Genomic DNA, 25,100 nt, shown 5'->3' on the forward strand with positions numbered 1-25,100 from the left:
ATAGGCACTCCGGTAACTTCCTTTGCAGCATTTTATGATCATATGCTTCTAGCCATGATGTAATAATAATAATAATAACAATAACCTTGTGTCATTTGTGTGGTTAAATGTCTTCATTTGGGGTCTTGTGTCATTAGGCCTGCCTGTCATAATCTCTGATTGTACTTTTTATTCATTTTCATCTCAAATGTTTGAATCTTCTTAAAGCAAGGTATAAAACATTATTTTACACCCCCTAAAAACAAACAAACAAAAAAAAAAAACAATAAACGAATTAACACATTTGTTTTATGAAGACTAGCCATGCTGAAGAACATTCCAGTAGCTGTTGGTGAGCTGGTAACACATATTTGTTGGGTTCCTATATTGGTTTACAGCCATTAGATGCATTTAGGAGTGTATAACTTTCAGTATAGATTTTAAATGAACCTTCGTTTCTTGAACCAGTTTACTGGTGACCATTGGTGCCAAAAGTGTCCAAGGCCTTTAACCTCATAATAATATTCACTCACCCAGACATAAATAAATAAATAAATAAATGGTACAAAAGAACTGTTATGCAGATAAACATGGTAAACTATATTTGTGGGTGGCATTTTAAAGGAATTAATATTCTTAATTAGAACAATGTTACTGTACTGTTGGGAAAGATACATGTAGAAAAAATATTAATATTAAAATACAGTATTAAAATATTGTAATGCATATAACCTTCCATTCATTCATGCCATGGCCAGGTTATGCGCCTGTAACCACAAGGGGGAGGTGTTAATTTTCTACTCTCGTGTTCTATATCAAGTGCCAGCTTAGCCTACTTCCCTTCTTTCCTCGGCTCCGGTTTCTCATTCATAACGCTGCTGTCTGCTGAACAGTCAGTTGTCTGTCTCAGTCAATCGGATCGCTTACGTTATTATACAGTAGAAACAGTTGCATTCTGCTCCACAGTTGGTAAATTGCAATTGCAATTGTAACTTGTAACAGGTTGTAAGCATGCACTTCCAATATCCCGAAGCCACACGTGACGAGTCTGTAGTAAGTACGATTACATTATAAATAATGGAGCACCCAGCCTGGCTGCTCCCAATTCTTCTTTGTCTGAGATTTAAAATGATCAAAATGGAACCGTACGTGACGTCTTTGTACAGCTTTCGAGGGAAATACAAAGGCTGTTAATTCTGTTCGTGGTTATCGTTTAGTCGTGTTGAAATTCTATGAGTCTGTCCAGACAGAGTCAGTTTTAAAAATCCTTATTTGGCATGTCTAGTTTTCTAATAGAATCGTCTTATTGTGCTACGTTGAATATCTCTTTTTTTCCAAGTACAGGTAATGTTTACTTACCAGTATATAACCACGACTAATGATTTAATTCATTAGTCTGTTTTACTCTTCACAGGTAAAAAAAAAAAAAATGAAAGTGCCCTGTTTTCATACATTTCATTAGCTATTAGTATATGTCACCGTCTTCACTTCTTACAAAGCAGACCGCAGACATGTATTTTGCATCAGGATTTGAGATGGGCCCTAACTGGTCAACACCAGTTACCCTATAGTTCTATAGTCAGTCACTGTACTGTGTAATTTATTTTATACTTGTCAACACCTGGGCTGACAAAGTGATAGATTGTTGTCAAAGCACAGAACTGAGTGTGTTCTCGGTGTAAAGCCAGACCAAGATAGTTTGCAGACAAGGCATATTCTAAATTCACACCCGACGTTACGAGGTATATTGGATGATGAATAAAGAGATAATAACATTTATATTTTATGATACCAAGAGGTAGAAATAGAGAACACTGATTTACTCCAAACAGTGTGTGACTTGTTATGCTTTTGTCATTAGTTTCTTACATATTGTAAAATGAAAATCTAGAATACTAGAAAGTTTTATCAGTGCTTTCGTGATGCTGTTTATAAAGAGGCTGGCACATAAAATCGATTATTTTTGTTTGTTTGTAGGAAGATGACTACCATGGTAATAAAATACCAGACCCATATAGTTGGCTTGAGGATCCAGACTGTGAGAAAACGGAGGTGAGTTTTCAGTGACCAGTATGACTTAATACCATCAGCAGAAATGTCAGCTTCAATGTACAGTATCTAAAAGTACTGGATTGGTTTCATAAACACTTTAGTTTGCAATGTTTTCAGTATGATTTACAATTCTTACCAGGGCTTTACCATGCTTTCCCTATGCTTTATTACATACCCTGTGTTATGTTTTTACTGTGGGGAGACTTTTGTAAGGGTAGCCATGGTATTTAGGCAAAAGGCTTAATTGCGACAAATAGTAAAACTTTGACTTCTCCATTGAGTAAGGTACAGGAATTGCAGTATCCACCACTTGCCCCATCCAGGGTTATTCTTGGCAGCCGTTTATATCGGGCAAATAGCATTTGCCATTTGCCATGCCCATTGATTTCAAAAACAAAGGCATAGTTTATACCGTGTTATAAACTCAACTGTTTGGATCTCGTTATGTGCCATTCACATAGACTTAAATAAGAAACGCATGGCTATACTGTAGTAATCACCAGGGATCCTAGGAATCTATTTGCTGTGAAAAAACGCGGATTGCCTGTTTACAGAGATTTTTTAGTTTTACATTTTGGGGATGGGCAAAAAACACGCAAGGCTTATTTTATATAAACATTAACACAGGCAACTTTGCTTTAAATTTACGTAATCATACCTGTCTAATAAAACTGCTTCCGGTATTCAAGTTCAGTGTTGAATGAGGCTTCAGTTTACTGCAGTCAGTGTCCAGAGCTGTTCAAAGATGCCGAAAACAATAACAATCACCACTAAAGATCGGATCAATGGGTTTGGCAAGGATCAATTTCACGCCGATGGTAATGTGCTGTTTTGTACCTCCTGCAGCAAGGCTGTAGATTACACTCACAGAAAGACCATTGTAGAAAACATGGGAAGCGCTAAACATAAATTGAATGAGTCAACGTAAACAAGAGGGGCCATCGAAAACACTGAAACAGACCACTATGTATGGATCATTTCAGTGTCTTACAACTGCCAAAGAACTGCTGGAAACTGTTTCAGATTTTGTCAAAATGTGTGTAAAAGCCAACATTCTTCTGCACAAAGTGGATCAAGAGGCAGGTTGAGATTTTTTCAGCAAGCACATTAGGGAGACGGTGCCATTCCAAAGTCAGACCAATAATGCTGGAGCTCTGTTTTAAAAGTAGCCGTCCAGATGACGAAGACTAACTCGGAGTTGAACTAAAATGAACTATTTTGTAATATTTTAAGAATAATTAAAGTTATAAACTAAAATACAACATAGAGACACAACAAGTGTAACAAGAACAACAATAAACACTTCCTGTGTTAACTGTTACCCAATAGTACTGTTTGTGTGTCATACTGTGGCAGGGAAAACTCATTTTTAGCCTTTTATTTAGTTGTGGAATAACATAATTTTTTTTTTTTTTTTTTTTGTTCTCGGAGAATTTCATTTTTTCTATTATGGAAAAGTAGAATCCCTAGTAATCACTCTTACTAATCCACAAATCAGCTGTTTTCACCTCCTTGCCTTGCCATTCACATGGATTTCAATAAAAAAGGCAGCACTTTACTGCAGTAAAAGCTTGACAGATCGATCACTCAATCAGCTGTTTGTACCGTGTTACTGAGCGTACCTTGGCTATTTAATCCCAGTACGCAGGGCTTACAGTTTGAAAAAACAGCACTGACTGAAACAGCAAACATGGCTGGAAAGAGAAAAGCGATGAGCATCAGCACAAAAATTGTCAGCATCCAGATAGAGCGCCAAATTGGGATTTTTTAGAAAACGCAGAAAAAGTTTGCTGTCCATACTTGCAAAAAAAGACAGATGCGTATCACAGAGTTCTTCGCTGGAAACAGTAATATAGCCGACCTGTACTGTACATTTCTGCACTTGCATTACTTTTTTGCAGTTACTTTTTATTACATTCATAGGTTTTAATACATCTTTTTTATTAGTGTAATGAGTGTCTTAATAAAGATTTATACGCGCTTGTTTGTTTTGATTACTGTACTGGTGATTGGGGGTCATTTTGAATGTCAGGTTATTGTGTGGCAGTTTATACCGTCCATCGCTTACTGCGGGTGAATCACATTAACACAAACACGCCCGTTCTAAGCGGTGGCGACGTATACAGAACCATTGGAGAATGTCCCTCATTACAGAATAGGCAGCAAGCTTTTATGGATTTTAATTGAGTATTGGGTTACCTTGCCATGTCTTCCTACAATGGGTAGGTCTTTTAGAAACACCATTAACGACTAATGTCTGGTTGTTACATTAAAACTGATTTTCTTTCAATTTAATGCATTTCAGGCTTTTGTGGAAGCGCAAAACAAGCTCACTGTTCCTTTTCTGGAAGGCTCCCAGGTCAGGGATCTGTTTAAAGAAAGGATGACAGAACTATATGACTATCCGAAGTACAGCTGTCCATTTAAAAGGGGTAACAGGTAGGTGGTAAATGGGGCATTGGATGAAGATGCTTCTGAGTTTGGGGCGTCAAGAACTACATTGACAGAAGTGCAATTGTGTTACACACAATATAGCGCGGCAACAACATAATGACCATGTGTTTTTTTTTCCTGTTCTACTTCTATCCCATATTTAGGTCATGTCACTGTAAGTGTCTGCTTTATAGAGACACACTACACGTTTGAGGTTTGGTACACTTTGTATCCTAGTATTCTCTCAGTAAAGTATAATAACCTCTAGCTATATCCGTGATAAATACCATATAACGGGAAATTTTGGCGAGGAATTTATTTTGGCTTTATTGGCGGTTTTGATTGGATCGCCAGTAATACTTCCACCAATCAGAGTGTGGCATACACTGCGATCCCGCCCTCTGACAGACTGGTGGTATGCCGCACAGGTTGAAGAAGCGCGCACTCAACAAGGGAAAGAATGTGTCGGATGTCAAAGTGAACATGAGAATGGCAGTGAGTGATAAAAACCAATTTGCTTGAAAGAATTAGAATTTAGAAAATCTGGAATGTATGATGCGATCAGGAACTCCGAGGCAGTGTAAACTGCGCCTGCTGCTGTGGTACCTGCACGACTGTTCTTTGTTATGTTAAGCAGTTTTGTGTTATTTTTTTATTTACAAGGGATTAAGTACTGTAACAGCCTAAATAGTTTATGCCAGACTTGTTAGAAAGTCTGTAAGAAAATGGTGCAAATTTGTTTTGGATTGTTGTTGTCGATTCGTTGTAGATACTACTGTTAAGACACCCATCGTGCAGGTATCGCAAAGTCCCTAAACAATATGTTAAAATAAATTACTTCTGCACCGTATAAAACTGAGCTGATTTTGCCAGTGCTTGCTAGTCTATTAACTAGTTTTAAATTTAAAGCATTTTCGTTTCAGGTTTATTGTTAAAGTTTTCACACGTGGCACTACAGCCCTACAATTACGAAATGATACTGTGAGCATTTCACTTTGTTATATTTGTGGACCATAGCTAAGTTTTAAAACTGATAAGTGTACTGCAGCTAGTAATCCTTTCCAGTTACTAGTATCTTACAATTAAGGGCCATATAAGAACGATACATATTGCAACTCATTTTTAGAAGACTTTCTTTGTTGTTCTCAAAGTTGCTGCACTGACATTGCAGGTGCTATACCGAGTTACTGTAAGTGAGATACTGTTTTAGCAGACAAAATTCATTAAGTAAACATGTATTTGAATGTTTTGGAAATTAAATGTAGAAATACAAAACTGGCATTTCTTTGAACGTGCAAAGTAAAAAAACGCCAATTCAGAAACCGTCAAAATCTATCAAGGTTGTAAATCCGCCTAATTTAATACCAGCCGAAATTTCCCGTTATACGGTACTACATGCTTTTAGATAGTGTCTAACGTTTGATACACAGCTGTATCTTCCATTACAGGTAACAATCACAACCATTTTACATCATGTTTACAAAACATGATTCTTCTACATTATGTCTACGTGAGAATGCATTGGTTTTATTTAAAAAAGAAAAAAAAAAGTCGAATTCCAGAGTCTCTTACACACATAACAGTTCATAAGTTAATGGTTCATTCTAATTATAAGGCACAGCACAAATAATGCAGTATCTTTACTCTAGCTCCTGACTGCAGTGTAATAAAGGAAGCAGCAATGAAAATAAGTGGCAGCATGTTTATCCGGATGTTCACTAACTTTAAAACGCTCAATCAAAATGCTAAGGTAGAACTTCTTAAGAAGCCGCTAGCCGTAACCTCACCTTAACTCAGTTTCTTACAAATTGTATCTAACAAATGGATGATGTTTTTCCATTTTCAGTGATTCAGTGTAATTTCCTTCCAGATACTTCCATTTCTACAACACAGGACTGCAGAACCAGAGTGTAATGTACGTGCAAAATTCCTTGGATGCAGAGGCCACAGTTTTTCTGGACCCAAATACGTTTTCAGAAGATGGCACTGTGGCGTTAAGCAGTAGGTAGCATTGTGATTCACAAGGTCGGATTTTAATGTACCAGCAATTGTGCCTTTAACCTTTTTGCTGCCTTGCTAAAAAAAACACTAAGTAAACACTACCTCTCTTGCTATGCCTTCGTAAAGACGTTTCACACCGGATCTGTTCCATTACTGTTATTTTTAAACTGACATCTCATTTAATGATACGCTTTCCACATGTCATGCATTGTTCTCAATTACAGGCATAGTGTGGAAGGCATAGACATGTTTCAAAGAGCCTTGTTTTTGGAGATGTTACACAATTTTAAGACTTAAAATTTAACAATATGTTTCTGATATAATGTCTCCTCATTGATAGATTGGGAGAGACAGCAGAATTAGGAGATCTCTTGTCAAATTCACTGAAAAGGTTAGAGGGGGTTAATGAAGCAATTTCAAACATTAGTGGAGCAGGTGGGAATGAGTAAATTGTGAAAAATGTAATGAGTAAAAAAGTAATTTTGGTGGTGCGCTCCTAAATCCCTGTTTGCAATCTGAACACTGTGACTCGAGTTGTGAAATTAACAAGACTCTTGACCTGGTTTTGCTTCTCAATTTAAGTGTTTTGTATTTCTTAACTTATGTTGCAGAACTGCAATTTGAATTTGTATTTTCAAAGCTTTATTAATTGAGATTCACTATGCATAATTTACGAAGCTTTGAAAACCAGACCCTTCAGAGTTGTGTATTGTTTGCCAGAAGAGGGCAGTGTGCCCTATGTAATATACTGTAGTGATAATGGTTTATATTTCTCTCTAGTTATACTTAATGTGAAGTTATAAGATAACAAATACAATAAAAGCAATAAAGCAATAAAAAGTCATGCTGTATGCTGTAACATCTTGGTAATTATTTATTAAAGACATGCACACAAAGTATTTCACTTACCAGTAGGCTTTTTTTTTTTTTCCTTAATGTATTGCACCCCATATGAGACACTTTGAGTCCTAATAAAATAATGACATTGCACATACACATTGATTTTGAACACAATGGGCTCCATTCAGTCTGTTCAGTGGTAGGTGTAAGTACTGCTGTTATTTAAATCTTTAAAATAAGGCTGGGGCGATGCCTAATTTTTCACTATCTATATATCGTTCTCCAAAAAAGCCGACGCATCGATACATCGATGTTATGAAAGGGTAAAACAAACCCCCAAAAAAACGAAGTAAGACATGTGGAGCTACTGTGCAACAAGTAACGCTTTAAAAACTATTATGCATATTAAATTGATTACATCAGTTTATGCATATACAGTAGTAATTAAATATGTATGTACCCACTCACTCGATATATCGCGGTTGTCGGGGTCCAATACAAATCCGCTATATATCGAGGGCTGCGATATAGCGAGAGACCCGTAGAAAAACAAATAGGCTAACAAATACTGTACAACCACTCCCTCGTTTTATAGGGGGTGTCAGGGTCCAATATAAATCCTCTACACAACCCGCTTTTTCTCATTTTTTGTATAAAAAGCAGCACACTGTTTTAATTCGTACTGCAGAGGGTAATTGCTTCTCATCAATTTAAGTCTCCAATTAATTTCATGAGTATTCCTCTCCTTTCTCAAATGCACAAACCCGCTGCATTGAAAGAATCCCATTCCAAATATAGGAGGCTTGTTGCTAGGGAGCTGACGTCACTGACCTGTGACTTTTGCTAGTGCATTGCTGCTACAAGTGAACACCTTGTTGCCTAAAATAAAAACCGCTTCAGCAAGTAGATATTTAATTTGCTTTGTGTTGTGCAGCTACCCGCAGAGACATTGGTACATGTTCTACAACACTGATTTTTATGTTGTGAACGGGAGATTTTCAAAAGAAAACGTTTCATTGTTTGTCTGTTTCTACTACCATTATTTATACTGCTTTGCATGTCAACTTCATTAAGCTGAAATAGTTACACTGGAAAAGAATGTAACTATGTTGATACAATATGTAAAAATGCCGATGATATGGTTGAAAATGCAGATTTTGAGATGGTATTCTTTTTACAAATGCACATTTTAAAGGCTAGTGCGACCTCTGCATCTCAGTAAATGGCAACGGAAATTAGTTGTGTTACCGGAGTATCCCAAACATTACCTTTCTTTTAATTTTCTTTCTTGCCGTCTTACTTTTAGAAAATAATTGTCAAAACATCGAAAGGCATTGTAGCTTGGTCGATACAGTATTTGTAATTCTAGCACAACGTTCTTAACTCCTGCATAGATCCAATCCCATAAACACTCACAGGGGGGTGGGGCGGGGCAGGGGGGAGAAGGTGAGCTCAATCGCATGCAGATTCAGTGAGTCAGACCTGAGGGGAGCAGAGAAGTTCTGCGCTTAATGCAAAAAATAATGTCCGACTCCTCCAAATTTCATAAAAAATAAAAGCTTTTTTTTGCTTAAACCCTTTACACAATAACGATACACCGGCTTGACTATCGATAGTTATCAAACGATAGCCTTACTTTAAAATATGACCCTACCAGGTTTTACATGTTTTTACTATTCTGTCATAGAGAACTAAATAAAAAATATTCCTACCATTTATCATGTCTAAAACAGTAATCACAGGGGAAACTAAAAAGCTGTTGCATTAAATAAACTACAAAAGTTCAAGTGCACTTTTTTTTATTCATCCAAAAAGCAGACAAGGCAGCAACATAAATCAGTAGTTTATGCTTTTTTGTGGAGTGTTTGCTCTGTACTGCAAGAATTGGTTTACTGCTCTCTCTTATCTGCTGTGGACAAGCAAATGCTGAAAACACTACTTGCTCTGTGTGTGAGGACCCTGGAGAGCCTTTGGGGCAGATGCAAAGCATGGAAGTCAGGCATTGCATTTCAGTTTCTGAGGAGCTCTGCTCTGGAAAATAATTAGTGCTGTGCAGCAGCATGATAATCAGTGGCTTTCTGAAACATGCTTTTCCTATCATGATTTATGGAGTATTGGTAATAGCCTGTTTTAATCAATCAATCCGTTAGATTTGATTGCTGCTTAATCTAGTAACCAGCGTGCTAGTTTTGTGTGTGTGTGTTTCTAGGGTCGGCTGTGGAGCTTAGGTGAAAGTGTGTGAAAGCAAGTCCACTGTGGGTACAGACAATGTTATATCCTGTGTAATCCCTTTTATCATTTACAGTATAAATGAAGATCCCAACAATAATATTACTGAGCAGGAGCATGGTGTGCTTTTAATATTAAGTTTGGTTATAAACCTTATTTGGTAGATTTTAAATGCAGGGAATGTCTCATGTAGGCTGCTTTAACAAAGAGCAAATTAATGTAACTTCACAATTTGGAAAAGGCCCAAACTGAAATAATTTAACTGTTTATTTGTTAATTTCTTTTTTTTTTTTTTGGTCTTTTTCTAAACGTGTAGTTTTTATTGAAGTTGACTACATTATTTAGCACTGGAATTGCTGTTGATTTTCTTTTGAATTGGCAGTGAATAACGTGTTGTAACTTGATGCATGAACTATATTTGTAATTGGCAATTTACTACTCAGTTGATAGTTGAATACAGTGATTAACAACAGTTAGCAAAACAAAAATAAATAAGGTCTTAAATAAGAGATGTGAGTGATTGTGAATGAGGGGCCTAACAAAGGTTATCCAAGGGTATGGTTTTGCCATTTGTATAAGAAGCCAAGGGAAAAGTCAAATTAGCCACAGAGGATCTCGAAGGCAACTAAATCAGTCACTCCTGTCCCATGCATGTGAGATTTTGGAGTCTACATTGCATCATAATGACTGTACAGTTCATGTGCTCCCTCAGGGTTCTTGTCTGTATTGGAATCTTGGGTGTTTTTAGCCAAGCAGTCAAAGTTTCCCATACTTCAAAGACTGCTGTGTTGCATAAAACAGGGTTCCTTTTGTGAAATGAAAATGAGTAATCTAGTAAAGTTCTGAAGAAAGACTAAACTTCTATGCTTGAAAAATAAAGTACAAATTCACTCAAATAAACAGTTTTAGGATTCATTTCTTAAAACTCTCCATCCCTACTGATTTGTAGTCATTGTGTATGTATTCAATCCATAAGGTACACCATTAGTCTTGGGTAATGTATCTTTTACACACCACCTCAAGTGTGCAAGGTATATTTGTATTTGGACTAGTTTAAGTTGTGATCATATAATACCTTGTTTGAATTCAAATCGTGTAGAACCCAACCTCTATCGAAATAATCAGACTAGACAATGTTTCTAGTGAATACAAAGAACAGTGTTATTAGAAATAAAACTATAAAACTAAATAAAACAAAAATAAAAGGTGCAACAACTAAGCTAAAGTAATACAGAAAGGAAGAATAAACTAAACAGTACAGAAAAGAAAGTTTAAACAACGACACTCCACTCCCGCTGGTTCATCAGCGATCCAAGGCAATCTATGAGAGATTCCCTTAAAGGTTACAACTGCATTCCTGACAGCTGTTTAATATGAAGGTTAGTCTTAACAGGGGTATCATTAGTAACACAAATATTTACTTTCGTTAATATTTGATAATCAAAGCATCATTAAATCAGACTCCTATGTATAGTTTTGGTTCAGAAGACAATTCTCACTCTTGCGAGATAGACGCTCTTTGCGTCCAGACCACCTATCGCGAATGATCTATTATCAAGACAGCTAAATTTGGATTCTAGCCTTAAACGCAGAATGATAATTGCCTTGTAAAACCCACATCAATTTGTTTAAATCACAAACAAACAAATACTATAGTGTTCATTAACCCAAAGCGTGAATTGAAAGCAATAATACTTTTCTTACATTCCACTTAAAACAAAACATTCATTTTACTTTAAGGTCTGCTTATTCTAGAGTTCATAAAAGGATTAAAACACTTCTCATTGAATACTTAACGGACGTTCGCTTCCTCCAGCTGATCCGTGTCTAAAACAATACAGGCGCTCGAAGGCTCTCCTGCTGGCAAGGACAGGTCCTGGTTCCGGGATCTGTCTTCCTCGTGTTTCGTCTCCACTTCAGGGTACGAAACAAATGTCTTTGCAAAGAACAAGAGTCATTAAATAGTTAGGTATTCCACTAATACAGCAATTCCTCCACCAATATGTGCACTCTTCGTCCGGTTATGTCTGGGATATTTTACCACAAAGCTCCGGCACTGCTAGCTCAATAAATTGAATATATTTCTATTTGTCGACTTCAAATGTTCATCCAACTCTTTCTCCGGTGATCAATCGGGGATAAGTTAGAGATTTGATTACAAGTACTTTAGGATTTGTAAGGTTCTCTTACCCCTGTGATTGGAGAGTTTGGTTATTTTGGGCGGTGCCTGAGTCCACGTAGAGTGTTTCTCATTGGTTGTTCTAGTTCCGATGCAACCCCTTGTTCTCCATTGGTCCGCTATTCCGCCCCTGTCGGCTGGATTTATGAGATGGACTGTTTTCTGTCCTATATGTCAAAGTACCCAAAACTGTCTGGCTTGTGGTGCCAAAAGAGTCATTCAGCAATCGTGAAGATAAGCCATTTGTTCAGCACTGAGTTTATGACCAGAAACCAAGTAGACGCAGAGAATGGCTTAAAGTCCTCCTCTGTATTTTAATTCTGTTACTTTCACACACAGAATGATATTACGACCCTCTCTGACACTACACCCCGTACAGGCAGTGGCCATTTTGATCACACTTTATTTTATATTTTGAGTCAAGCATTAGTTGATTTATTTCCTGATTTGTTAAAACAGAAACTGATTAGTTATGGCCTTCCTGGTATAAACCCAGGGCTCTAGTTGTATGTTTTTTATACAGTATCAAAAGTATTTGTCCACAGATAAATAAAATCAAATGGCACATTGTATATATGCTGTAACATTTTCTAATTAAAAGTTCTAATTAAGAATTCTTGCATTGCAGGTTATGCGTTTACAGAAGACGGGGAATATTTTGCATTTGGTGTGAGTGCTAGTGGTTCTGACTGGGTCGAAATCAAGTTTCTTCAGGTGGAGGGTGCTGTGGAGCTGAAGGACACCTTGGAGCGAGTTAAATTCAGCTGCATGTCCTGGACGCACGATGGGAAGGGACTGTTTTACAACTGCTACCCAACGCAAGATGGCAAGAGTGACGGTAAGCTGATGTAGGCATAAACATAGCCTGGAGCAGGAATACTAGCAGCCAGTTATACAGCCACCTGTACCAGTGTCTGCACTGTTTTTCCATTGTTATTTGATTCTAAATACAAGTACTAAAAGTTGCTAATATGCTAATAGGCAAGACAACTGCTTTCAAAGCCCTTGTTAGCACTCTTTTTGTTTTTCTTGTAATGATGTGAAAATGTAATAACTGTGTGGAGTACAGTAGTATTTGACATCTTCTTATGCCAGGCACCGAAACCTCCACCAACCTGGACCAGAAGCTGTATTATCATGTGCTCGGTACTCCCCAGTCGGAAGATATTCTCTGTGCTGAGTTTCTAGACAATCCAAAGTGGATGGGTGGAGCGGAGGTATGTGTGAACACTTTCTACAGCATTCAAAGTGACTCCTTGCCTACACTTTTAACTCTCTGAGCAGCGAGTCAAAACATTAGCAGTTTTGGCATAAAATAAATGAAGAACCAATATAAGTCAGTCATTCTGCATTGCTAAATGGATGGAGGTTGGGGTTCCACTACACTTATGGGACATTTAGCTGATGTAAATATTGCTGTTTTTGCTTTTTTTTTTTTTGTAAACAAGGGCTCTTGAGTGGGGTAAAAGGGCAACACGTGTCTCATTATCCAAGGGAATGTATTGCTTGGCAATTCCAATTCCAATTACAGCATAATTGTTTGCTGAAATTACATTTACAATGCTAGTTTGTTCAATTACAATTAGTTACAATTATGCTGCAGTAATTGCAGTTATATTTACAATTACGCTAAAAAGTAACAAATAGCTCCACACTAACATGTTTACTCTGGTTTATTCTACCAAGCGCACATACTATTAACATTTTTTTGGGGTCACTAAAAGTGGCTGAAAATACGAGAAGAATGTTCTCTCAATATAGAACACAACATGGAACTGAGAATGATTAAGCTTGGAAAGGTATGCAATTGATCAAGTATATGGTAATTACAATTACACAGGGTTGCCAAGGTTCAACTACAGTTAAGATTACATTGTAATTACACAAGGAATTCATTACAAATTACACAATTACAATGATAATATACCCCAGGTCTGGTTGCCACCGAGACATCCCTCTAGCTTGAAGCTGCATCCTGCATGCTTAAATGTTCTTTGTTCTCAGTTGCTAAACTGCCATGAAATTGCACACAACATTGTAAGTGACAGCTGAGATCCAGCAGCACACAATTGTTGTGATGAATTTGGTCGAGCTGCATCCACAGCCAATAATGCCCGAAATCATTTGCGATGGGTGTTAATTAAAAAAGGATTTCCAATTAAGTGAGGGAAAGTCTTAAGAATTGGCTTCCTGTTTACTTCACTGCTAAAGCCTCTTTGCTTAACCCCTTCATTCATGTTTTAATGTTGCAAGCTTTTATGAACAGTGTTTTTTTGTTTGTTTGTTTGTTTTTTACATTTTATTTATGTAACCAAACTACAGTTCTGTATGTTTATGAAGCATCTAATGCAGAGTATGGGATCTGTTTAATCCCAGTCTTTTTGTTCAACTCTAGTCAGTTTGAGGGCTTAATTTATTATTTCTCATTTAAATGCATCACATTGCAGCCAAAGTGTTCAGAGGTTTTAAGAAAGATTAGTGCAGGGGTATGGCCTATTGGCCTTAGTACAGGGGTGTGCAATTCGTATCGCCTGACACTGCAGACTACAAAATTTCCCAGTATTCTTTGCCCGTCGGACAAGTAGCTTTTATTTATTTGTTTTTCCTATGTTCGTTCTGTTACTAGAAAGACACTCCTGGTATATTTCTAGAGAGCCACACAAGTTTCTGAAAACTGAATTGCGGAAGTCTAGCACCTACACAACAAACATTTTACAAATTGTTTAGTCCCACCCCTATCACTTCTGATTGGTTAGCTGTGGGAAAATCTTCTATTGGTTGCAAAGAAACCCAGAAATGGCTGCCAAGAGAGCCTCTGGCAAGGCACAGACTAATCTTTTAAACTGAAGGTAATTACGTTTTTTGTAAATTAGCAAATGAGTGATGCTGCTTTCTTAATGCATGAACCTGACATTTAAATGTAGCAATCTAGTAAAGTTACAACAACAACACAACACCATAGTCACGAAGGTAATAGCGGATTAGAAAACATCGTCTTTTATAAACTTTCCCTGATGAAAAATTTTTTTTTTTTTCTTTTGATTTTAGTGTTGCTAACCTTGTTTGCTTTACTTTATTTTTAAACACTATTTAAAAAAAAAAAAAAATGAATAGAAGCGATATTAGTTATTTATCGGAATGCACAATCCATCGATTTATTAAACTATTAAAACATGAACATTGACATATGTTTATAATGGTAGAAAGGAAATGCTTATATACGAGATTATCTTACAATATTTTTATTATTTTAAAATAAAATAGACTGTAAATCTCATGGTGATGTGTTTAATGTATTAATTCATTTATGTATTTATTTTTCAGTGAGTAGTGCAGGGAAAGAATGTTGTCCTCCCAAAAAAAAAATCAGGATCACCCTGCTGTAGCAGTGTTCCAGAGCCATCATGGGACAAGATGTTAGATGAGGGAAAATAGCTGTAAAATGTTGTACACTGTTTTAAATATCTATCTATCTATCTATATATATATATATATATATATATAATATATTATATATATTATATATATATATATAAAAATAAATAGAAATAAACAAAAGAAAAAACATTTTGTCTTTGCAGAATTTGATGGAGCCTACTGTAAATATTACATGCATTTTGGTAGAAACTTGACAGGTTATACACAAGCCCTTTAAAAATCTGGGGTTCAGCAGTTACAAAACTGAAAAAGAATGTCAAGTTTCTCTTATAGAGAAACAGGCAGAAGCTATTTTTATATTGTTATTGTTATATTATAGTTGTACTCTTAGGGCCCTATTTAGCAATTATGTGCACTGTCGCTAGGGCAAAAATGAAGCGCTGCTATAGCTCACGAAAACATGATTTAAAAATCAGGTCTCGTCAGGTCTGAATACTTATGAAATAAAAAAAAAAAGTAATACTATGTTACATATTTTTCTTCTGTTTTTTGCCTTTATTATAAATGCTTTCCTGTTAAATATACTGATAGTACGCATTTGCGTCTTATACAACAATAACAGTCCACATTTTTTTATTGGTCCGTATGCGTACCTGTGAACCCCTGTCTAAAAGGCTTTGTCTGACCTGCCTGGCACTCACAGCATCTGCAACCACCAACATTGGTGCTTCGTTTAGCATCTGCTTCCCTCAAACCCCGTAATCTTTCCTCTGTAAATTCAACATCTATTACGGAGAGCTATGTTGTGTAAAACACAAGCCAGGATATGATAGTGCTAACCTTCTGAGGAGTGTACTGTAGTGTTCCTCCAGAGACATCCAAACATCGGAGTCACATTTTGAGGATTCCAAATGTTCGCTCAATTACAGTACGAGCACTGTTAAAGGTACGATTATACCTTCGGCAGGGGTCGTGGGGTTTAGCTTCTATTTACGTAGAAGTGCCTATTCTGTTGTGGTGCGTGTACTTTAGTGCTGCAGGCAAACCGTGTGCTCTCTGCATGTCTCCTTCCAGGTCAGCCTGAAGCAGTTGGCAGATGTCAGTGACTGTTTGTAGAGGTGAAATTTCTGCATACATTGTGTGTCAGACAACCTCAGACGTCTCCTTCTCCACTTTTTGTCTGCCCACGTAGAAATTATTATTATTATTATTATTATTATTATTATTATTATTATTAATAATAATAATAATTTCTTAGCAGATGCCCCGATCCAGGGTGACTTACAATTACAAAATCACAGTACAAAGTATCACATTATAAATATCACATTAATCCAGTGTGCACTCCATATTTCTTTTATTTCTTTTTTCTCTCTCTTTTCTTTGCCTGCTTCCCTGGTAGTTTCACCGGTATTTGTAGTCGACCATGTAATTTGTGCACAGCTTAGACCTGGTTGTCAACTGAAACGCCAACGCTGTTCATGGTTTGCTAAATCGCTACATTTGTATTTAAATGAGGACACTCCTCAAGTTCAGCACATGTCAAGCACTGGCGCTAACTTGCTGAGTGGGCACAAAAACACGTGTTTCTAAATCACATAGGTGGGCAAAGTCTGTTTGCCCACACGTGCGCCTGATTTCTGGTGCGTTAACTGTCCGCAAAAGTGTTTGTGAACGTTGCTAAATAGGGCCCTTTAGTATGTTACTTAAATTTACTAGCAAATGTGTTCCAAACTGCACTGAAAGGAACATTTCCTTAAAGTATGTTATATACATTTGTTGAGGTGAGGTGGGGTCACAGGGAACCTTTTGTGTATCTTGAAGAATTTAGTGAACCCGTCAAGCTACAAGGCTAGACCCGCCCCACTTAATCACTAATTGATTGTTTTCACTGTTAAGTAAAACCCAAATCACTAATTGATTGTGTTCACTGTTAAATAAAACCCAAATCCTACAAGTTAATTCTACTTTTTTGTGTGTGTTTTGTGCGACGTGGAGGGGGCAAGTAGATTTTTCTAGCAATTTTGTCCCTTGGACAACAAGTTTTTTTCAAAAATTGAACACCCCTGTAGTACGGTGGTTGCCTTAATACTGACCTTTTTCACTGAGCTGGCCTTGAAACAAGGTATAACTAGTCTGTTTTTTGCATTTTTATGTCTATGCAGGTTTCAGATGATGGAAGATATATCTTCCTGTCTATCCGCGAGGGATGTGATCCAGTGAACAGGCTGTGGTACTGTGATCTGCAGAAGGTGCCAGAGGGGATAAAGGGTACGTTTTCTAAGCAACTAGAACTGGGGACCTGCACTACTTCTTTAAATTAAAATGTGCTAACTGTGCTTATGATTTGTGAAAACATTTTCAGTGAAAAGTATATCTAATATCTTCAGGTTTTACTTTTGTTTTTTATTCGTAATTGTACATAGATATTCACATGCAGTATCCCATTAGAGTGGTTGTATCAGGACTCCATGAACTTTCAAAACAAGTGAAAATCAATCCTCCTGAAACACTATGCTATTAAAGTGCTTACAGCTTTACTTATTGCTACATTTTAAAGTGCATTAATGGAATGGAGCTGTTCAAATCCAGCACTGCAGGCAGATGTATATGTTAACAAAAGTTGTAATTAAGTGTGGATTCAACCACATTCATCATTTTGCTTCCTATCTTTCAACATCTTAAAGGGATATAGATCCAAATGTTCATATGTCACAGGGTGTCTGTCACTTGCGTTGGTAACATAAAACAACAAAGTAAACACAGAACCACGTACAATACCAGCGATGGTAAAGCACGGGTGCAGAAATCAAAATACAAAAATAAAACACAGTACCAAAACACTACAAATAAAAGGTGCCGTAAAAACGGCTTGCGCTACTCCCCTAAACAGGAGGTCCCGCTGGAATACACTTCTCTCAATACTGTAGGCTTTTGTTGCCCGAAACTAAGCTCCGTTCCTACCCCGCCCTGGTATACACCCGACCGCCGGTGGTTGCAGTTTCTTCTTGCGGGAATGCGGGAACCCTGACCCTGGTTAACATACAGTCTCCAGTTCTCTCCAGCGGGATTCCAGACCTCCGTAGCGCAGTTTCATGGCCTTGCAACAGCCGCGACCAATCTCGGCCGGATGTTTTTAAGGAAGCAGAACCAATCGCTTGCTACCTTTACCCTCAACCAAACATAGCAGGCAGCAAGTCCCAACTGAGCGCCCACTTGCAAACAATTATTTAATTAAACATAATTACAAAAAGCACACAAGTAAACACCTTTTGACGTGCAGGGGTCTCCTGCCAGATCATAATATTAATATTTTCATAACATTTACGTTATTACTCGTTTAGTATAGTATGTGCTATTGGTCTCTATCGGTGTTTCTGCCAAAATGAACTTGCAGCAAAACATGTCCTTTTGGATCTGAGTTACACCAAGGGTGTGCATCTGCAATTTATGTGCCCTCAGCCACGGATTTTACAAAATGTCACATTAAAGCGCTAATACACCACATGCTGGTGGTGTAAAGTGTCCCATTTCAAGGCTAATACTTGGAATAATAGTTTCTTTAATATACTAAAAGCTCCTGGCGTTCCATCAGTTAGGCTTGTGCTATCCCCAAAGAATGTTTTTGACAAACATTATATAAAAAAGCAGCACCCTGTTGCTGCATCAGACCCCCCCTCCCCCCGAACTGCCACAACAGTTAAGTCACAAAGGGGCAGATGTGATTTGATAAGAAATAGCACAATTAAAAACCGCTGGTGAAGTGAAGTGCTCAGGAATCCTCAAGCAGCAATTTTTATTTCCCCAAACGTTTCTAAACAAAATTAAGTATACTGCCCAATTTTGTATTTCAGGTCGTTAAGCTACAAACAAATAACTGTTTTGAGGGCAATGCCTCTACATCGATTTACTCCTGAAGTGTCCAAAAAAAGTTTTTTGTGTTGGAAGCCGGTCATCATTTAAAAGTGCATGTTACTCTGGGGTGCATATGCAGGGTAATTATCAGTCTGTTGGCCACTTTGTGCTAATGTTGTGGGGAGAGAACCATTTTCCACAGACCTTGGCAGATGGTGGCAACCAGATTCTAGGAGTAATATGCTTTAATATGAACACCATTTGTCATTCCCTTGCTGCTCCATTTTCACAAGTTATTTACCCAGGATTATATATATATATATATATATATATATATATATATATATATATATATATATATATATATATATATATATATCCTTGCAAAAGTATTTAGACCCCTGACCAATTCTCTCATAATACTGAATTACAGATGGTACATTGAAATTTCATTCTGTTTGATATTTTATTTTAAAACACTGAAACTCAAAATCTATTATTGTAAGGTGACATTGGTTTTATGTTGGGAAATATTTTTAAGAAATAAAAAACTGAAATATCTTGCTTGCATAAGTATTCAACCCCTGTGCTGCGGAAGCTCCCAGTTTACACCGATGAAAGAAATTGCCCTAACGAGGACACAATTACCTTACCATTGGCCTCCACCTGTGAACCATTAAAGTTGCTGTCACATTTTCTGGATAAAAACCCCACTGTTGAAGGATCATTGGTCAGGCTGTGAATCTGAAGGAAAATGAAGACCAAAGAGCATTCTACAGAAGTTAGAGATAAAGTAATACAAATGCATAGATTAGGGAAAGGGTTCAAAATAATATCCAAGTGTTTGGATATCCCAGTGAGCACAGTTGGATCAATAATCAGGAAGTGGAAGCTGCATCATACCACCCAGGCACTGCCAAGAAAAGGCCGTCCCTCAAAACTCAGTGCTCAAACAAGAAGGAGACTTGTGAGAGAAGCCACAGAGAGGCCAACAATCACTTTGAAGGAGCTACAGAGTTCAGTGGCTGGAAGTGGAGTAATGGTGCACCAGTCAACCATATCAAGAGCTCTGCATAACACTGGCCTGTATGGGAGGGTGGCAAGAAAGAAGCCGTTACTCAAAAAGTACCATCTGAACGCACGTATGGAGTTTGCCAGAAAGCATGAGAGTGACCCAGCTGTGATGTGGGAAAAGGTTTTGTGGTCAGATGAGACCAAGATAGAGCTTTTTGGCCAAAACTCAAAGCGCTATGTGTGGCGCAAACCTAACACTGCCCATGCCTCAAGACACACCATCCCTACAGTGAAGTATGGTGGTGGCAGCATCGTGCTGTAGGGATGCTTCTCATCAGCAGGGACTGGGCATCTTGTTAAAATTGAAGGAAGAATGGATAGAGCAAAATACAGGGAAATACAGCAAGAGAACCTGCTTCAGTCCGCTAAAAAACTGGAGCTTGGGAGGAAATTCACCTTTCAGCAGGACAATGATCCCAAGCACAAGGCCAAAGCAACATTGGAGTGGCTCAAGAACAAAAAGGTGAATGTCCTACAGTGGCCCGGTCAAAGTCCTGATCTCAATCCCATTGAGAATCTGTGGCACTATTTGAAAATTGCGGTCCACAAGCGTCGTCCAACCAACCTGAACAACCTGGAGCAAATCTGCAAAGAAGAATGGGCCCAAATCACTCCGACACTGTGCAAAGCTGGTACATACTTACCCCAAAAGACTTAAAGCTGTTATTGCAGCGAAAGGTGGCTCTACCAAATATTAATGTGTGGGGGTTGAATACTTATGCAAGCAAGATATTTCAGTTTTTTATTTTTCTTAAATATTTCACAACATAAAACCAATGTCACTTTACAATAATTGATTTTAAGTTTCAGTGTTTTAAAATAAAATATCAAACAGAACGAAATTTCAATGTACCATTTGTAATTCAGTAATATGAGAGAATTGGTCAGGGGTCTGAATACTTTTGCAAGGCACTGTGTGTGTGTGTGTGTGTGTGTGTATATGTATGTGTGTGTGTGTGTGTGTGTGTCTATATATATATATATATATATATATATATATATATATATATATATATATATATATATATATATATTACACACACAAACACACACAGTGCCTTGCAAAAGTGTGTATATATATATATATATATATATATATATATATATATATAATATATAGGTATCTGAACTGTGGGCCAGGCCAGGTAATTGCCACTCAAAGAGCAGCCCTGCGTTCAATAGCAGAGTGCTCTCTCGTGATGCCCCGTAACACATGTTGGCAGTTATTGAACGGTTTGTTAGGAGCCAGCAGTTTCACAATCGCATACATCGCTGTGTATTAAAACAGTTGCTTTAAGCGAGTTTTTGCAGTTTTGTGTAATTTTTGTTTAAATGCAATTACTACGACTGTATTTTTGTAATAGTTACTGTACACTTGTTTTGGTTTAACATCTTGATGCACATAAATAGTCCATGTTTCCTTTTCTAATAATTGTCACTTAAAACAAATAAAAAATAAATAAATACCATTATCGGTTTTAAAAAGCTAAAATGAAAACAAAAATATTACTCCTCACACATGTGTTGGTCATACAAATCCATATTTGAAAAGATCAGTTTGCAGCCACCGCACTGATAATACAGGTGGGCCATTTTGAACTCCAGCTCCTCATCTTTGAGCTTGACTCGCTACTTTTACAAAGCGCTCTCGTGTGCAGGATGTTCAATAGAAATGGCCACATAAGGCTCTGGAGTGCTCTGCTTATTGAATGGACACCTGTTAACACCTGTCTGGATTTATACTGCCTCCCTCCCCTTTCCACTTCTCCCTGGCGCGGGGGATATACAGTAGAAGAGGCTTCCTTTGGTGTTTTGATTTGCAGCTGCTTAGATTAGTTGAATAGACCTGCAGTCTGGTCCTGTGGTTGGTATCGGGTGTCCTTCTATATGTAACAAACAAGGTTTTATTTCAGGAATTCTGCCCTGGGTGAAGCTCATAGACAACTTTGATGCCGAGTATGAGTACATCACCAACGAGGGAACAGTCTGCACCTTTAAGACCAACTTAAATGCTCCTCGTTATCGCCTGATTAACATCAACTTTGAAGATCCAGATCCTTCGAAATGGAAAGAACTTGTGCCAGAGCACGAGAAGGATGTTATCGGTAAGATACAAAAGATAAAGGTTGATTGGTGTTGAAACTAGAAATGCCAGGAACTGTTTATAGGTGGACTTTTAAATGCCAGTTTAGTTACATGGTCAGGTCACATACAAAGTAAATTAGTGCTTTCTGCTTCCAGCTTGGTTTAGAAGTAGTATTGATTAGCTAAGAAACATGGAATAACCAAGTGTCAGAACGTTTTATTTTGTGCAACTGTGTAACCATGGTCAACAATATGCATGTCAGACAGTACTGCAGATGTAACACTTACAACTGGTTTCACAGACCCCGAATAGACTTATCCTGGACTACTTGATGTTAGTTTGATGTAGCGGTATGCGTACCATAAACGTTGTCATTGTAATTCACATTTTAGAAGCATCTCTATTCATAAGGTATTATATATTAATACCTTTTCAACAGAGATGCCCCAAAAAGTTAAGACTTGCGTTAACATTCTCACTGATAGATGGTTTGAAAGATCTTCATTCTATGTGTATCTTAATAGCTAAAAATAAATGTTGGTTCTCGCTACAGTAAATTATAAAAGATAAGTTCAGGCTGAAGTAATTGCTCTCAAGTTTATAGTTCATCATAATTCCACTTGTTAGTCTGAGGCAGATTTTAATTTTCCTGCCATGGCAGATGTTATAAGTGACTGTCAACTCATTTTTCTTTTTCATTTAGAACTGATAATGAAAATGATGATTAAAGTGAATGCATAATATCCTGTAAATTAGTGTGATTGAGGTGAATTAATTAAAGGCTGAATAGCTGGTGTGTTTTAATTAATAAAGCTGATGAAAGCTGCAGGAAATACATTACTGTACATGCAGAAATAACTGAAATCAGACGCCATACTGTCTTTTAAATAATTTGGTGTTAGCAGAAATACTTTTATTGACATTTCATCAAGTGTCTGCTGTAGGATGTATTCCTAGTGGTTATGAAGCGATTACCTGAAATCAATTTTGTTCTGCATGAAGTCCAGTATAATCATGTTTGTTTCATGCACATATACTTTTAAATTTTACATTTTAATTGATCAGTGTTACGCACTCCAGTAAGTGGAGCTTTATATTTAAACATGCCTCTGTCAAAATCTAATGGTACCCTTCACTTTGACCTATTGGTCAAGTTTGATCATAGATGTTGTACATGACCCTGTTGTGTCAGTAATTTTACAAAACACTGCCTCATATCTCTACCAGAATTTGAGGTAGTGACTCAACTCTGCATGTGTTGGTGACATTGACCTCTAAAAAAAATATATACATCTAAGTTTTTAGATATTGCCAGTATACTTTGAATTATTGCCTTAATATTTGATGCACAGCTGCTTTTTATGATTTTTTTAACTTAAGTTCCATTACCACTGTTTTCCAGTTTAAAAAAAAAAAAAAAAAACACATCATTTCACTGCCACATACTGTTTCTGTTCTACAACACATAATTCTGTGGTGGAGTACAAAGTATCCAGGAAGTCACATGGCTATTTTGAATACAATGCGATGTTAAAGTACATAGAGATAACAAAATAATTCCAGCAGGTCTTACCTAATATGTACTGCCAGCATTTTGTATTTGATTTGACAGTATTATTTAAAAGCTATTAAGTGATGAAAGTGTTAAGGTCATTCCTTGCAGATATTTCAGTTGGACAGTTGGGAAGTAGGACAGGTTAGCAAATCAGGAGTAACGCAGAGTGATTTCTGTTTTTAATTTTTTTTTTTTTTTTAAATTAACGTGCTTGCTTTCAAGATTTCATCTAAACCTTTTGGATTTCTCAGAGGAACATATTAAACATCCAGGAACAGTGCCAGTGTTCCGTTCCCACTGGAATTGTATTTTGTTTTATGATGTTTTTGTTTCTTTTTATACAACCTGAGTGAGGGACCTTTTTGGTACACCGCTCACTGCATGCTACTGCACATATCCTAAAGAGTAGTAACAAAGAGAACAATCGTGATGCTCGATGGGCTGAAAACGTTTAATTAGTAAAAGATCAACAAACCCCTTGGGTGGACTTTCTTATAAACCATTTAAAAAGGTCATTTTAGCGTGCATTGTTGTTCAGTAATTCTTCAACATAACCCACTTGCCTTCAGCAGATAATCTTATTAACTAATTTTAAGAAGTAATTTAAAGTTATTTTTCAAATCATTACTCCATCACAAATCACCACTTCTTAGAGGTTTTGTGTCTACAATGTATACTGCTGCTATTCGTAATTTGGATAAAATAAGGAGCTAATTAGAATGTGTAAAAACTGAAACTGTCCGTCAAGGTCTGAAATAAGGCCCTGTCCACACACTACATAACCGATCTCGAGAACCGTACTCAAAACCGCTCTAATTAATACAGCTCAAAGCGTCCACACTGAAGTACCGTTTCATGTTTAGTCAGGCTTAATGCGTCCACACACCATTAGAATAGTTCAATTACAATTCCCAGCAGCGCAACGAACCGTGGAAATGAATATGTTAGTATCCCACCATGCACTGTGTTTTATTTTAAAATAATGTGTTATGCCCCATATTAACAGAGGTCCATATTGCTAAAAAGAAATATAACAAGTATTGTGGAAAAAGTAAATCCGAACACACACACAAGTAGGGCTTGAAGTTTTCAGGTTTTATTTTTAATCAGGTGAAGTCCCTTTAAACAAATTGAGCTGATTCTGTTTTATAATTAAACTCAGAAAAAAGCTGTTAATTAGAAAACAATCCTTGTTTTTACCTTCATATCTTGCCTGAGCCTAATTCTGGTCCTCTTAATTTTACTTCAAACAGAGCTGACAAATTACGAAATTTGTTCATCCCCGATCCTACTTTTAACTCGCATTTCATTTTTGCAGTCGCCTAATTTAACGTTGTGTTTTTGTTATTTTCCCCACTAGTTTAACAGAGATGTCCTGACAGATTTTTTTGAAGCATAAAAATGAATACCTAGTCCGGAGTGTACACTGATAGCAAGTC

General features: G+C 37.1%; 1 protein-coding gene across 1 annotated transcript in view; it reads left to right on the forward strand.

Moving 5' to 3' along the window:
- Positions 1 to 815: 815 nt before the first annotated feature.
- LOC117402361 (prolyl endopeptidase-like) overlaps positions 816 to 25,100 on the forward strand; it is a 53,232-nt gene continuing 28,947 nt past the window's right edge. Inside the window, exons 1-8 of the mRNA XM_034003421.3 lie at positions 816 to 1,032; positions 1,957 to 2,031; positions 4,337 to 4,470; positions 6,335 to 6,465; positions 12,342 to 12,551; positions 12,809 to 12,930; positions 17,257 to 17,362; positions 21,934 to 22,125. Of these exons, the coding sequence (XP_033859312.1) occupies positions 991 to 1,032; positions 1,957 to 2,031; positions 4,337 to 4,470; positions 6,335 to 6,465; positions 12,342 to 12,551; positions 12,809 to 12,930; positions 17,257 to 17,362; positions 21,934 to 22,125 (1,012 nt within the window). The 5' untranslated portion in view covers positions 816 to 990. The remainder of the gene's footprint in view (positions 1,033 to 1,956; positions 2,032 to 4,336; positions 4,471 to 6,334; positions 6,466 to 12,341; positions 12,552 to 12,808; positions 12,931 to 17,256; positions 17,363 to 21,933; positions 22,126 to 25,100) is intronic.

This window comes from Acipenser ruthenus, chromosome 5 (genome assembly GCF_902713425.1).
Source record: "Acipenser ruthenus chromosome 5, fAciRut3.2 maternal haplotype, whole genome shotgun sequence".
NCBI lineage: Eukaryota > Metazoa > Chordata > Actinopteri > Acipenseriformes > Acipenseridae > Acipenser > Acipenser ruthenus.